The sequence below is a fragment of the Amblyomma maculatum genome, chromosome 4, assembly GCF_055883805.1.
Source record: "Amblyomma maculatum isolate TAMU_Amacu chromosome 4, ASM5588380v1, whole genome shotgun sequence".
Classification (NCBI taxonomy): domain Eukaryota; kingdom Metazoa; phylum Arthropoda; class Arachnida; order Ixodida; family Ixodidae; genus Amblyomma; species Amblyomma maculatum.
Genome location: NC_139347.1, coordinates 19,488,193 through 19,505,126, shown reverse-complemented (window position 1 = coordinate 19,505,126; position 16,934 = coordinate 19,488,193). Strand labels below are relative to the sequence as shown.

The 16,934-nt window shown below is 47.1% G+C and overlaps 1 protein-coding gene across 1 annotated transcript; it reads left to right on the top strand.

The window, feature by feature from the left end:
• Positions 1–10,652: 10,652 nt before the first annotated feature.
• Positions 10,653–14,717, top strand: LOC146190381 (gamma-glutamylaminecyclotransferase-like). The gene is made up of 2 exons (XM_084599792.1): positions 10,653–10,887; positions 13,843–14,717. The coding sequence occupies exons 1-2, from the start codon at positions 10,678–10,680 to the stop codon at positions 14,197–14,199; spliced, it is 567 nt and encodes a 188-aa protein (XP_084455918.1). The 5' UTR covers positions 10,653–10,677; the 3' UTR covers positions 14,200–14,717.
• Positions 14,718–16,934: the final 2,217 nt, after the last annotated feature.

Here is a 16,934-nt window from a genome sequence, read left to right as displayed (position 1 = left end):
ATGAAACGCTGGTGTCTCGGTTGAGGTAATGCCTCCCAGTGAGCATGATTACTTCTCTTGCTCTCAACACGTGGAGTTATGCTATGTGGTGCTATGTGCCAACATCTAGAGAGTTTTACTATATTCCTGTACTCACCTACGGGGCTGAGACGTGGAGGCTAACCAAGAGGGTTCTACTTAAGTTGACGACAACTCAGAGGGGTATGGAACGAAAAATGGTAGGGGTAACGTCAAGAGATAGGAAACGTGCAGAGTGGGCCAGAGAAATAACTCACGTTACCGACATTCTAGTGGAAATTAAGAAGAAGAAATGGGCATGGGCAGGACATGTAGTGCGAAGAGAGGACAACCGATGGTCGCTTATGGTAACAAACTGGATTCCAAGGGAAGGAAAGCGTAGCTGGGGGCGGCAGAAAGTTAGGTGGGCGGATGAGGTTAAGAAGTTCGCAGGGGTCAAGTGGATGCAGCTAGCACAGAACCGGGTTAATTGGAGAAATATGGGAGAGGCCTTCGCCCTGCAGTGGGTATAGTCAGGCTGATGATGACGATGACCAAGTGCTTGAGGCCTAAGTCTAATTGCGCCAGCGTAAATAAACGAAGCAACAAAATAGAGACATTTAACGTAGTGTATACCTGCTGTCACCGCTTTCAGCGGCTGCCAGCCGCCAAGGCACATGCGCATATCTTGCCATGCGCCTGACCTTGGTCCGAGGACGCCATCTGCGCACTCGCATTGGCCGCTAGCGGTAAGTTCTGGCAGTGGAAATACACAGTGCGGCAAACCACCGCAATTACAAAACACCGCAGCAAAGATGTAGTGCGTCAAAGATTGAGCGCACCAGCAGGCGACATATGGCAAAACATTGTCCAAACATGAAGTGGAAATTCAACGTCAGGAAAGAACGGCTCAGCATCACAGCTGTGCTTCAGTGTAGAAGCGTACTGGAAATATATAAAAATACAATTAGTAATAGAACACGACATCTGTATACAGGGAGTGTTTTATGTAGCGACTGAATTATGTTACAACGTCATTATTTGCCAATCTATGGCCAAGCCTGGGGAAAAGCAGATAGTTGTTTATTTAACGCGGCTGTAGCACGCGACACGTGGCGTTCAACACCTAAAATAAATGCGGGAGTTGCCAACGTTCGCTACTTTCAACAGATCTTCTATGGCCTTCGGATATAGCCGGTGAGGACGCGGGAAGCATTTTGTAGGTGACATTTTGCAGCGGTAAGAAAGTGTCGGTCCTGGTGATCGTCACGATCTCTCAAAATGTATCGAGGTTCTGTATATATTTATCAAAATTACAAGTTTAAATGATTTCCACTAAGTTACGCATTGTCCGCATTTGGCAGCAAACAGTTGATGAGCCGGATGTGTATTGTCACGGACAACAGGGCTAGACTTGACTAAAACGCCGGGACGAAGCTGTACCAGCAGGCGAAGTTCGGCACACAGCACGCGAGAGTCAACTTCAGTGTCCTCTTCTTCCAGGCGCAGCGAGAACATGGGGACACCAGGTGGCATTACTCCCCCTCTTAAAAAACGAAATAAGGGACGGAGCGCGAGCGATGGCCAATGTAAGCGAAACGAAAGACCAGCACATGGACAGCATAGATAACGGAGGCGGGGTAAGGTGCCCTACGCGACAACGAAACAAGCGCATAGCGCACTACCGCGTGAAATAGGGCTTCATGCGGACAACGTGCACGACCTCGGAGCGTGGTTACCGACGCGAGGGCTGCACAGTACCCACTGGACGAACTTCGTAAGTCACTTCCGTGACTCGGCGCAGAACTTCGTAAGGTCCGAAGTAACGAGAAATCAGTTTATCACACAAGCCGGGCCGACGCACCGGGGTCCACACCCAAACTTTCTCTCCAGGATGGTATGCGACGTGTCGGTGACGGAGGTTGTAGCGGCGTGCATCCGTGCCCTGCTGTTGTTGAATGTGAATGCGGGCAAGTTGACGTGCTTCCTCAGCGCGCTGAGCAAACTGCTCGGCGTCTGGCGTGAGTGGATGATCATCTGTGCAGCTCGGAAGCATGGCATCCAACATCGTCTGAACGTCACGTCCGTAGACTAGGCGAAATGGTGTAAAACGCGTCGTCTCTTGGATGGCCGTGTTGTAGGCATATGTGATGTAGGGGAGAATTTCATCCCAGTTTTTGTGCTGCGAGTCTATGTACATTGCAATCATGTCGGCGATGGTTTTGTTGAGTCTCTCCGTGAGGCCATTCGTCTGCGGGTGATATGCAGTAGTTTTTCGGTGGCTGGTATGATAAGCTCGAGCACGTAATGCATGAGCTGTGCCGTAAACGCGGTGCCTCGATCGGTTACGACTAGGGACGGTGCACCATGACGCAACACGATTTGCTGCATAAAGAATTGGGCGATCTCAATTGATGTGCCCCGCTGCACTGCCTTGGTTTCCGCATAACGTGTGAGATAGTCAGTCGCGACTATAATCCATTTGTTACCCATCGATGACAGCGGAAATGGGCCCAGTAGGTCGATGCCGACTTGGTCAAACGGCGACCGAGGTGGAATAATAGGTTGGAGCAAACCCGCGGGCTTGAGAGGAGGCACCTTTCGACGCTGACACTCGCGGCAGCCTCTGACGTAGCGATGGACAGCGTCAGAAAGTTTAGGCCAATAATAGGCTTGACGAACTCGAGCGAGTGTGCGTGCAAAGCCCAAGTGGCCGGATGTGGGCTCATCGTGGCAAGCAAAAAGGATATCGTCGCGAAGGTCGGCCGGCACGACAAGGAGGTGCGCTCGATCAACAGTGCTGGAGTTTTTCTTGAATAAAACGTCATTCCGAAGACAGAATGCAGACAGGTGCCTTCCAAACTGACGGGGGACGTCAGCAGCGCGACCCTCCAGGTGGTCAATGACAGGTCGAAGTTCTGGGTCAGCTCGCTGTCGGGTCATTATGTCTGAGGCATTTACTAGTCCAAGAAACCCTCTGTCATCCGTGACGTTATCGACAAATCCGATGGGTGCCCGGGAGAGCGCGTCAGCATCTTCGTGCTTCTGACCAGATTTGTACGCAATGGAGTAATCAAATTCTTGGAGGCGAAGGCTCCATCGTGCTAGGCGCCCCGATGGGTCACGGAGATTGGCCAGCCAACACAAAGAATGGTGGTCAGTAACGACTTTAAACGCACGGCCATAGAGGTAAGGCCTAAATTTCATAGTTGCCCACACAACCGCGAGGCATTCCTTTTCCGTAGTGGAATAATTTGTTTCAGCTCGGGAGAGCGTGCGGCTGGCATACGCAATGACCCTTTCCACACCAGCTTGGTGTTGTACGAGTACAGCGCCAAGGCCGATGTTGCTGGCGTCGGTGTGGACTTCGGTGGCAGCGTCTTCATCAAAGTGCGCAAGAACAGGGGTAGTTTGCAGTCGTCTGCGCAGCTCCGCAAAAGCCTCCTGTTGCTCGGCAGCCCACACGAACTGTGTATCATCCCGCGTGAGGCGGGTCAGGGGTGCGGCTATCTTGGAAAAGTCGGCGATGAAGCGGCGGTAGTACGCACACAAACCCAGGAAACGTTTTAAACTCCTCTTCGTGGCAGGAACGGGAAATTTGGCGACAGCAGCAGTTTTGTCGGGGTCTGGCCTAACGCCTGCGGCACTCACAAGATGACCGAGAAACTTCAACTCTTTGTAGCCGAAGTGGCACTTCTCGGGCTTGAGCGTCAAGTCAGCTGACCGGAGGGCGTCTAATACTGCGCGAAGGCGTTCGAGGTGTTCTCCAAAGGTTTCAGAGAACACGACAACGTCGTCGAGATAAACTAAACAGATTTGCCATTTGAGGCCGGCGAGAACGGTGTCCATCATGCGCTGAAAAGTAGCCGGCGCTGAACATAGGCCGAATGGCAGCACTTTAAACTCATACAGTCCATCTGGGGTGACAAAATCTGTTTTTTCGCGGTCCCGCTCATCGACCTCAATCTGCCAGTACCCGCTCTTCAAGTCAATGGAGGAGAAGTACTGGGAACGGCGAAGCTTGTCGAGCGAATCGTCGATACGAGGCAGCGGGTAGACGTCTTTTTTAGTGATGTCGTTCAATTTTCGATAATCAACACAGAAGCGAAGGGTACCATCCTTTTTTTTCACCAGCACGACAGGGGACGACCACGGACTGTTGGAGGGTTGGATGACACCATCATGAAGCATCTCCTGAACCTGTGTCTGAATCGCTTCACGTTCCGTCGTTGAGATGCGGTACGGCTGCTGGCGTATAGGGCGGGCATCGTCGGGAGTAATTATGCGGTGCTTCACAAGAGGCGTTTGCCGAATTTTCGATGACGTCGCGAAACAAGCACTGTATTTTAGAAGGAGAGAACGCAGATCGTGCTGCTGTGTTTCAGAGATATCTGTACTAATATCCAGACGATCAAGGGATGGGCGCACATTTTCAACTTCTCCAAACGTAAAACATTCAGAAACGTCCGCTAAGGCGTCGGCGAATGCGATTGCAGTAGCGCGGAAAAGATGGCGGGGTTCGTTCGTAAAGTTAGTCACCAGGAGTTTAGATCGGCCGTTACGCAGATGGATGAGACTCCGCGCCGAGGTGACGCCGTGGGTGAGCAAAAGGGACTGGTTGCCCTCAGCGACCGCCGTTCCGTCACGTAGTTCATCGCAGTTAACAGTCACAAAAACACTAGAACGTGGCGGAATAGAAACGCTCTCGGCAGAAATTCGAAGAGGGGCACGGCTTTGGCGGTCTGCGGTGTCAGTATCCTCAGCTTTCTCGGTCGAAAAGGTCACGGTGCGCTTCCGGAGATCGATAATGGCCCCATACTCCCGGAGAAAATCGACACCAAGGATACAGTCGCGGGAGCAGTCAGGTATCACAAGGCAGCTGACAACAAACGTGGAGTTGCGAATTTGGACTCTCGCCGTGCACTGACCGCTCGGAGTTACGACATGTCCGCCAGCGGTTCGAATCTGCGTGCCAGACCATGGCGTCATCACTTTCTTTAGAAGCACCGCTAGCTTCCCGCTTAAAATCGAAAAATCAGCACCAGTGTCTACCAATGCGCTAACCTTATAGCCGTCGAGGAGCACGGGTATATCCAGCGAGAGTCTGTCTTCACGTGTACGAACTGTCGTCGGGGCCGTCAAGTCGCGGTCACTCACAGGTCGCGTTGTCGGGGGGTCTTCGTCGCGTCGATTTGAAGCGGCCTCGCCCCCTGAGGTCGCTGTCTTTAGTTTTCCCGGCTCGGACTAGGCGACCGTCGCTGCGCCATCCCGGATGAGCTGGGCTGCGAGGATAGTCGGCGTGGAGACGGAGATCGTGACTGTCGTCTAAAAGTTGGCGCCATGCGCTGCTGGGCTACGTAGTCCTCAATATCCCGGGGTCGTTGGCCTAAAGGAGGGTTACGCATGTCGATGGGGAAACCCTTCAGTCCCAGTTGTCGATATGGGCACTGTCGATACAGGTGACCAGCTTCCCCGCAGTGGAAGCACAGGCGCTGCCGATTTGGGGCACGCCACAGGTCTGCCTTTCGCTGGGGTGGTCGGCGGTTGTCGATGTGCGGCTCGGGGTGGGCTGAATAAAGTGAGCCTTGGTCGGGTGGCAGTAATTGCGTGGAATCAGTCGGGGGACGTCGCAAGATGTCCGCATACGTTGGCCGACAGGACTCGGTGGAAAAGGATGGCGGGTTAGCAGCTGGTACCGAAGGCCGAAGTGCTTGCTGGAGTTCTTCTCGGACAATACTAGCGACAGAGCTGACCGTCGGCTGGGGAGCACCGAAAAGCTTCTGGAGCTCTTCACGCAAAATGGAGCGGATGATGTCGCGAAGGAGATCCGGACTAGCCCCGAAGGCCGAATGCGGCTCAGTGAGCGAAGCGGCGAGTACCGGCCTGTCGTAGGTCGCAGACCGCTGCTGGAGCATCCTTTCCATCGTGATTGCTTCCGAAACAAACTCGGCAACTGTGCTCGGCGGGTTGCGCACGAGCCCAGCGAACAGTTGTTCCTTAACGCCGTGCATGAGATGGCGCACCTTTTTCTCTTCGGGCATGGCCGGGTCAGATCGTCGGAACAGCCTAGTCATGTCCTCCACGTACATGGTTATGGTCTCATTCGGCATCTGTATGCGAGAGCGTAAGGCCCTTTCCGCTCGTTCTCGGCGATCCGGGCTGGTGTAGGTGTCCAGGATGCAGCGGCAGAACTCACGCCACGATGTTAGCACGCCTTCACGATTCTCGTACCAAGTACGAGCGCCATCTTCCAGGCTAAAGAAGACGTTCCTGAGCTTTGCGGCGTCGTCCCACTGATTAAATGCGGCGGCCCGTTCAAACTGGGTGAGCCAGTCTTCGACGTCTTCCGTCTGACAGCCGTGGAAAGTCTTAGGCAGTCGTGGGCTCTGTAGAGTGTAGTACGTTGGAGTTTGCATGACAGGTCGAGGGGCGGCTGCGGCGGTGAATTCCAACGGCCCGTGCTCAGGTGGTAGGCCTAGGTTCCTCCGGCTAGCGCGGTGAACAGGAGTGTCGATTGGCACAGGACCTGAATCCTGGGTATGCGGAGGAGTGCGGGACATATACTGGGATCGATACCCTGCGCCGACACCAAAATATGTCACGGACAACAGGGCTAGACTTGACTAAAACGCCGGGACGAAGCTGTACCAGCAGGCGAAGTTCGGCACACAGCACGCGAGAGTCAACTTCAGTGTCCTCTTCTTCCAGGCGCAGCAAGAACATGGGGACACCAGGTGGTAGTATAAATGCTGGGTGTATGATTGTGTGGCTCAAAACACAAAAAAGTCCATTACATGAAACTTCATTTATAATTTTACGCTCTTTATTTATTCGTCAAGCAAAAAAATCAGCTGCTCAGAAGGCGCTCATATCTGCTGCCGGACCAATGTTCAGCAAATGCGCAGCAGTGGCAAATATCACGTGTCGGACACGAGGAGAAAGCTGAAGGTGCCGCATACTTTTTTTTTTTTTGGTTATGGCCAATACAAAAATTCGAACACACTGACACCTCTACCAAAGCACGCGGAGATAATGTGGTCGCTAAATGTCAAGCGACAACAAATTATAGAAAATATATAGCTGCGTTTCAACTGGTCTTAATGGCTATCGCAGCCAGCTATTACGTATATTTCCCCGTTGAATGCCGACTCAGCTTTCGCTATTGGAGCCTATAGTTTCTGGTTCGAAGAAAAGCGAAGAGAGCATTGGTCAGTCGACAAGCACCCATGGGACCTGTGGCTGTTATATACGCTTCGTTGATTACTTGCGAATACTAACTTACGTTTGAGGTCATCACAGATAGAAAAAAATTGAAAAAGATACAGGGAAAATAAAATACGTTGGCAACAAGGGCAAAATATTAAGCGGTCATGAATTAGAGCTAACGTCTCCTGCAACATAATTTTAGAAAAACGTTGGAATACGATTAAGCTCCGCCTTTCGGTGCATGAAGAGATAGCGTTAATGGCTGCCATTGGCCGGGTCCCCTTGTGGAATCTTTTTCGCGTACATTTACTTTCTGCTTCCTTAATAACGGGTCTTTTAATTTGTACCTTTGTTGTCCGACGCATACTCATTAGTGCACAATCGCATAAGATTCACGTTGTATGAAACACTACCAGACATATGTATGAAGTCCCGCAATAGCAACGCCGTTCAGGTCAGATCCATAAGTCTTCCGATCCGTACAAGTCAACCTGCTGCGTGATATTAGGGCAGCGTGTCTGACTAGGAATTCAAGGGTCCTAGAGGGCTGAACTCCAACCTCACTCTCACATCTCAAAGACGAAGTGCGAGTTGGCAGCGCCTGCAACTCAGCCACGTCATATGGTCTCGTGACGTCAAACAAGCCGACAACCAGTCTGTGCACGGCCATGTAACTTTGAGCTGTACCACATGCCAGAGCCACGCCCTTAGTTGTTAGGTACCAACGCCGGCGAAGCTAAATTTTCTGGGGTCTCTTGAAGCTATCTTGTTACAGAGTAAGTATCTTTCATATTCTCAGCTGTGATAAAGCTGCCCTGGAGGGTCATCATTCACGTTACTGAAATAAAGAAAAAACGACTGCTAGAAATCACGTAGAAGAGCATTTTGCGGCGTTTCTCGCAGCCGTAACATCATCACACAAACCCTGTCTACACAGTGGAAAGGGCAGACTGATTTAGTTTAGTATGATAGACACCTGGATTTCAGTAAGTCGCCTGTTCAAGAAAAACCTCCAAAGAAGCGACTGAAGTCTGACCAGCAATGTTGGCATTCACTACCCGTAGAAAGTGGAGCTCTTACAATTAGTATAAATATGCTTTTTGACAACAACTTAATAAATGCATCTTAAACGGTCGCATCTTGAGTGCCTTTCGAGTCGAGAGTGCCTTTAAGTCACAGGCGCCGGCAAGGGGTTTCAAAAGAAGCATTTGCTCCCTCTCTCTCCGCCCAAGCGCCTGCTCCGTTCCTTTCAACCCCTCTCCCTTCTAAAAAGACAAACTCTTGCCTACGTCTATGCTTTGTGTACCAACAAAGCTTAAGCATGCTTATACGCCTTGTTACCCTCATAATTCATAAATATTCGACCAGCTGACTTCATTCAGTCATACACGCATATAGGTCTCGTCAGCGATGCGACTTTGGCGGCATGTATTTCGTTCAAAAAACGTTCCTTACAGTCATTCAAACATTCGTTCAAAAATACCTGCAGCTACAGCACCGATAGCATGTCCCCTAGTTGCATACTCTGCAGCTGGGTCTAAAAAGCCAATTATGTTTTTAGATTGGAAGGACCGACGGTCATACTTCTCTTTCTGAGCGAAAAATTTGTTGCTACAACTGTGCTTCCTGCCCCTCGTGCTCTCGTACATTGCACCTGCGATAAGTATAGATAAGTCAGACCTTGATTGTCGTGTTTCTTCCGTCGTCCTTCCTAGCAGTGATTCTAGTGTCTACTACACATTCGACAGGAGACCAGCTCCGCAGCACACCTGAACAACATTCGCATAGGTGAGCAGGTTTTGGTTACCGTGTAACAATGGATTTGATCGATGCAGGCGATACCATTATGCGCTATCCGGCGGCGGTGCTGTACACGTCTCAAGTATATATTTTCATAAATATTCACCCAGGCTCCAGCTAACCTGGTATTCTTCGCTGTTCTTCGTTCACAAGGACGGTGCTCGCGTCGGGCCGAATAAAGTCAACGGTTAGAAGTGATATTAAGCATATTTCTCTCTCACAACTTCCTAGCCGGTTACTACGATGAGACGAGAGATGTTTGATCTTCGCGGTTGGTCTCGAATTTCAGGCATACCATTGCAACGCCTTGGTTACTGCTGGGTTCTGATATCGCGAGCTGCATACTATGTATGGCCCACAACGTACTGCTGTCCGAATATTTAACACAGATGCGTGCGCGGCACTTGTACTGAAGCCAACACCTCAGAGCGTTAATTGCTAAGTTCTGGTATTTATCCTTAACAAATTGAATTAAGGCTTGACAACGCGAAAACGTATATACTCAATGTGTCACTGAATGTGTACTTTAGCGATAGTGGACTGTAAATTTCACCACCGCTTAACGCATTCTAGGACGGAATTGTGACAGCGGGTGTTTGGATCCATTGCGCATGGATGGAAATAGATGAAGACCACGGTATGCTACGCACAATGCGTTAGAGTGACAGTTAAAGACCCGAAATGATCGCATGCGGTGATAGCTGGGGTTTCGTATTGGCTTCCTAATAAAAATTTATTGGTTCGAATCCGCTTCGATGGATTTGTTCTACTAGGCAAATCAAAGGTCGATGGTTCCCACATATATCTTCTTTTTTATTTGTTTACCTGTGACGTCGCGCTTTTGCGCTAAACGACGAACAGCGGCATTGGCTGGCAGCGGAAAGTTTATCCACATGCAGCGAAGTGCAAGATAATAGCGAGGGGAGCGGAGGCCGACAGAACACAATAATGGTGCCATCGAAAGGCGCGACAACAAAGAGACAGAGACCGGAAAGAAAGAATGAAAAAATATATATAAGTAGCGCAGACACTGAGACACATACTCACGCACCAGGCCTTTAACAGAATGGCTGGTCAGCCCGCATAGTTGCGTCCGCACGAACCGCAGACATCAAAATCACTTACATTGCTCACAACAGAGCATTTTGAGTGCATGACTCATTTTTCACCACAATGTGGGGCAGGTTCTTAAGCTGACTCCTTTGCGCACTGAATTCCCGTGTTCGATGGTGGTCTGAAGCATGAAAAACCATGCTGAATGTCTTTAATCTTTAATGCAATGCTTTCCCATGCCGAACAGATCGCGCTCAGCCCTGTGGGCAGAATGGGTATGAGCTATCTTATCTGCCCTTTATTCGTCATCAATAATCTTCCCTTTCTAGCATTTGACTCGTTTACACTCCTCAGTGCAAGTACCCATAAAACGATACCTTAAGCGCACCTCCTGTCTCCTTTCAAGCATATTTTATCTCTCCGCCCTCCAAGAACACCCTTTGTTAACGACACAACTGAGATCCACTTTTAGGCGCACTTTCCAAAGTTAGTCCAGGAGCTCGGTTTGGTATTAACATACTGATTTTTGGTATCACTGATCCATGCATTTCCTGCACTTACAGCTTGATCACGTTCTCTGAAACGCAGATTTGCTCGGCTAACCGGACCGCGTCCGTCGTCATGCCAGGATTTGGGACTCAAGAGACGCAGCACTTAGTATTTGTCTATGGGACCCTGAAGAGCGGCCAGGGCTACAACAACGTACTGACAGGTGGCACAGATGGCCGGGCGTTGCTAGTCGGCCCAGCAAGAACGGTTAAGAAATGGCCCCTCGTTCTCGTGTCCCCCTACGAAATACCATGCCTGCTTCCATATGAAGGCGCTGGCCACGTGAGTAGGGGCAGCACCGGGGAATATTTGCAATCGACGCAGCTATATATCTATATTACGGATACAGTGAGGTGAATCAATCTTGACAAAGCGCGAGACACAGGCGTAAAGAGTGGTAACACATACTTACTCAATTCAATTCAGTTTTATGTACCAGAAATTCCTGGATGATTCGCTGAATAAAAGCTGCCCACGCAGCTTGACGAGGTCCAGGAAACAAATACAATGCATTGATAGAGCATGCAATAACAAATTTCAAAACCAACATTGACCACTGATGATAACAAAGCAGAATAAACTATAAATGTACAGAGCACGAAAAAAGGCGATGGTAAAGTACATATGACAACAATACCTCTAATTATAGAGAAAAAGTAAACAAGCAACTACATATTACACGCGTGTCTATTGCTCTATGAGTCTATGTCAAGAATGATCCACTACCATTTTGACCATGCTTCCATATTAGCAAACTGAAGTGCATATCCATATGTTGGTATAGATGGCCTGAGGCATAGTTAAACAAAGGTAACGTTGAATTGCATGACCATGCTACCAGGGAGCTGAGAAGACAAATGTCGCGATAGAGAAACCTAACATGCTATTTGGTATATTAAGTATGAAGCGCTGAGAGGCGTCTGGAAGAACGTAATTGTGTCAACCAAGGCTTACTTGCATTGTTCCTAAATATGAAACAACCAATTCTCGTGGAAGTAAACCAGAAATCTTAAGGGAGATTCACATTAGTTCTTGCTGACAAATCTAAAAATGAGGCAGACACAGACAGAAACAGCCCATACCACGAGATACGCAGGGTAAACAATTATGCGAAGCACGCTTGAGAAAAAGTGACAAGAACCGTTACGCAGCCATGTTTGAGCATTTGTATCGCTGGAGAATTCTCCGAGTGTTGAGGAAAGAAATGAGGAAATAAGGCAGTATTCAAGAAACCACAGTGGAGAAACGAGGATAGCTAAATGCAGGGCTATAAAGGCTTAGGGGTGGAGAACATGGCGAGTTTCGCGAGTAAGAAGCACACTATAGGCCTGTACAAAAGGGAAATGGAAAATTAGACGGAAATCGTACGATGAAATTTCAAATGACAGGCTTGACTGCTGAAAGGGCGGCCAAGGACTTCGGAATGCGCAGCAATACAAGTGAATATGCTCGAAATTGTATTCATAAGTAGGGTTCGGTAAATTTTAAGGGTCACCAGAATGTATCCGCGTGCATTCAGACACCCATGCAAGCTCCCTGAATATTCCTAAAAGCTTTGGTATCAGGGATTACGACGGCAATGCGCACACATCATCAGTAAACATCAACGAAAAGCGAGAGGTATTCATTGGTGACTTCATGTGACTTCATGTTGTGAGCTTAGAATCTCATGCCGGCATATAGTAAGTGTAACTGAGGTTGATATGTGAAAAAGAGGACCAAATTTAAAGGTAGTGCTTTCTAAGACAAAGTGAAATGCACCCTTCCTTCCCCTAAACTTCCACTAGCCTGAACCCCCCCCCCCCCCCCTCCGCCCCCCTATTGGCCACAAACTAGGGTTAAAATAAGCCAATCGTTATATCCAGCTTTCTTCCTGATCAAAGTATAATTCCTAATTCTGCTTATTCTTCCTGACTACAATTTGTAGCAAGCTTTCAACATTTACAGGCTTCCCCAGTGCAATTGCTAAAGTTTCCCTATAGTACGCCTTCGACCCCCCCCCCCCCCCCCCCCTTCCACCCCTAATAGTCAAATAAGTATTTATAGAGTGCACATGTTGCTGCCCAATCGCAGAGAAGCAGTGTATGGCTGAACAATTTCTGAATGATGGTGCAATGCCGTATGCCGGAGAGGAGTATCCTAATTTCTGGATGCATGTTTATTTAGTTCAAGTGCTGCTCAAGACAACAGCATACATTCTTCAAAGCGTGGAATTCGCCTGCACGAGCTGTAAAATCTATAAATGAGTCGTTTTCTCATGCGTGGGCTTCAGTTTCAATAGCCTAACGATTCCCAGGACGTAAATTGAGTCTAGAAGACATGTTAGGCAGAGAATAACTATGATTTTATTGTTTCCTTTTAATTTCTGTGATTATAGTTATTGGAAACGATTACATAAGAGTTGGTTTATAAAAAACAAAGCAGCGGCCATATTGCTTTTTTTGTATTCCTCACATGAACAGTACTTGCTCATGACCACATCGTCAATATTTAACTGTTCAAACCGAAACAGAAACATGATGAGAGAAAAAGAATTAAGTTTTTAACGTCAACCGATTGCTAATGCAACCGTCTTTAAATGTACGACCATCTGCTAATTTAAATATGCCCAGCCACAAACGGCACACTTTGACAAAAACAGATAATGGTTTCCATACAAAACAGATTGAGCCGAATTTCAATGTTTCGGCCGGCATCTCTATATTTCCTAGTTTTGCACAGAGTTCCTGATTATTGCCTAGTGAGAGTAAAGCCACCAACGCCTGAGTAAAGTTATCAAAGAGCTCTTCATTCGAAGCGGGAACACAGGGGAGAAACATTCCATCCTGGAATAATGTACAGTTGAAAAATTCGATTCTGCAGCTCCACAGTGCTCTTACCTTGCAGCAAGTTCAATATTTTAATGAGAAGCATTCCTAAACAAGTTATTTGTAGGTGAATGTTTGATAGTGCGCGGATGCTAAACATTATCACATTTCATGAAAATTTTATTGCAGATAATTTACATTTCTGCATCTCTACATGTGAATACATTTTTTTTTTTGGCCAAATATTAGCCGCAACAAACTCGAAGCATGTATCTACATCCTGGTATTAGAGCGGTGAAACAACTCCACCGTCCATTATTTTTTTTTTTTTGTTGCAGCCAAATGAAGCAAATCAATATGTGATACGTTACAGGGTTCCTAAAACAAATTTTAATTACCTTGCTCGTGTCTGGATATTGTGATTGCGCAGGAGGTATTCGGAGAAGTCTACAGTGTGGATGACCAAATGCTGAAGTTCCTCGACCAGCTGGAGTCACACCCAGACATTTACGCGAGGTCGCTGGAAGACGTCGAGTTACTGCCTCAGCCACAGCCAGCGAACACTGAAGCCGAAGCAACAGCCAGAACTTCTTTTCCGTCGTCGACAGTGTGCGACGACATTTCGCCCTCCTTGCGTCGACGGAAAGTGTGGATCTACATTATGCGCAAGATGGAGCCGGAACTGCTGTCCCTACCGCACGTGTCCAACTACACGCGTAAACCAGGCATCGAATTGCCCCAGCTACCGAGAGAGGAGGGGGAGTCGTTGCGCTTTCTATCCACGTAGTTTCAAAACGTCTCCAAATCTTAATGCTCTAGCAGCGTCTTACCTTAACCTATTAAGGTTGGAATGGTGTGCAAAATTTGTCCATGAAATATATTGTGCATGCATTGGGGTCCTCATTTAATGATTGTGCACGGTATGGCTGACCCGTGCCTTCAACTGAAGCTTCAGCCTTACCTGCATGTTCCTTCAACCTTTACCATAAGGGTTTGACCAATTCATCTCAGCTGCCGAGAACTGCAGGAAGGCTGCTAACATGGGTGATTCGCAAAATATTGCAAGGCATCTTTCTTTTCCTCGGATGCAACATTGAATAGTCTTGAAATTCATTGCCAGGATATCATATGGTGCTGTCGAGCATCTTCCAAGAACTCTTTATAAATAACCTGTTCTCGTGGTATTGTTTTGAGGTCTGCATTAATTGTAGAGCACCACCTACGTGAGAGATGGGCTTTATCGAGTCATTCATTATAGTAAAAACTCATGGCATGGTTGTGCTGTACCTCTATCTGTTCGTCTAATTTCACTATATGCCATGGGAAGTGGTGCTAGTTTCACTAGTTGATTAGGGTACGTGGCTTCCCAAAATAGATGCGAGAAGATGATTGCCAAGAATATTATGCGCGTACATGATCTTCGCCTGGGGCCGAAGAATGACGTTGTTCTCATCCCACATATAACTACTTATTGGTACTCTGACGTTGCAACTCCTACGTCATACCTAACACTTCGATACTGTCTTCTTTAGCCGAATTTCATCATTGAGAAAGCGATGCAAAACCGTTTGATTCACTGTTTGTATATTGGGCTGTCCCTTGTCATCTTCAAGCATGGCTTCAAACCACATTTGCATACAACACCATCTATGTAAACGCCGGTGTAGTGATGGCGTTTGATGTACTATTCCGAGGATTGTTTTATTCAACATTCTTAGGCAACTGTTTTACCGTATCAACAACATCAGCTGCTGCAATGGTGCCTACCAGACTGACACCACATTTTTTTCAGTGAAATTCCAGGTGAAATCTGTCGTTCATTCAAAGCTTTTAATGGCGGTAAATTTGTCATTCCAGGCAGAATTCTGGCATAAGCATTGGCTGCCCAAAGATAACGAAATTTGCCGTTACAAACATAACCTGAGCAAGTCGTGAGCACAACATTAACGAAGTAAGATCAACATTCCGAAATTCTCGTTAAAGAAATACCACATCCTGAGACACTGCAAACGTTATGAATCTTTCTTAAACCACGGTCCGACACATCAAAAACATAAATTGCAAAATGGACATCCCAGCATAGTTTGCTGAAAATCTCATTGCATCATCGTAAGTCGAACAATGCTAATTTTTCTACAGGACGTACGGAGTACATCATGAGGAGCCGGACTGCAGCATGATAGCGGAGTTTTTATGCGTTGGTTTGTCGTTGTGGAGTCGTGTACTACGCAGCGACTGTTCAGCTTCAAAGACTACTTTCTCCTGATACATGACCTAATAGACAAAGAGTGCATTATGAATGGAGTCATGCTTGATATTTTATAAATTTGAGGAAGATTGGTGTTTTGGTGGTTTTCGCCTATTTGCCATTTTTGCTACAAATAAAAATACGACACATGACCCAATCATATTTTTTCTTCCTAATATAACACTTTGCAAAAAAAAAAAACAAAAATTTATTAATCCTGAAATGAAGTGCAACTTTTTGTAATAAATTCGCAAAGAAGCGAAATTTTAGACATATTCAAATAAATATTATCACGCGGTGGTGACTTTCGTAGGCTAGTAAAGAACAAACAGGTCTAGCACTGCAATCAACTCTTTATTCAGCTGACTTCAGCAGAAGAACCAAGTAGCTAGGTGACGCCTATCTCAGCACAATCCCTGACCGGTCTTTGAATGAATAATGACCGCTAAGCTCGTCAGCGGTCAATTTGAAGTCGGCAAAGAAACATCTAGACAAAGCCGCAAAAGGTGACTGCAAAAACCTGGAACAATGGGTAAACAGGCGTGAGTGGATACAGTCATTCCGGACACATGTGGAAAACTTTTCGAAAAAAAAAAAAGAATTCCGGACACATGCCGGTGTATCTTGGGCGACGAAGAAGATGATAAAGCTGGACACGGCGATTTTGAGCATGTGCAAACATAACAAAACCCTCGTGTCATTGCCTACTCATTTTACTCGTTACAATCAAACTGATATGGCCGCATTCCAGCGACTATTGGCGAAAGGAATAAACGTTACAATAGTTATAAACATTACGAAATTAAAAAAAAAAAGTATTTTTCATCTGTGAATTGTACTGGAGCGTAAATGAACATGTAAATCATTATAAAAAATTTTGAATCTAATTGTATGTTAAATATATTATTTTAAAAAATTCCAACACCCGTATTCGCACCAAGCCTCCTATTTCAAGACTTGACTGATTGAAGAAAAAGATTCTGATGCCAGAAGTAATCAGGCAGGTCTATTTTTATACTCACGACTACCATACTTTATTAATTAGAAATTGGATATGATCTAGCGTCACACCTCGGAGACGCGAGATGGAATAACCCTTTAACAATATGGAAGCCTTCAGAAGCATGAGCAACGGATTTGTTTGGTACTCTCCATGCCGTTTTTCAGTTTTCATAGTACAAGCATCGTCCGATAATGTGCTTTTCGACCTTACCTTTGAGTCTTCCGAGGTGACAGATTATTCGGGGACAATGGTTGTACAAGAAACAACTTGG

Bases quoted from the DNA above. Each gene is read 5' to 3' on its own strand.
- LOC146190381 (XM_084599792.1), top strand. From the start codon at position 10,678: ATGCCAGGATTTGGGACTCAAGAGACGCAGCACTTAGTATTTGTCTAT. The intron at 10,888-13,842 runs GTGAGTAGGGGC...GTGATTGCGCAG, and splicing joins CATATGAAGGCGCTGGCCAC to GAGGTATTCGGAGAAGTCTA.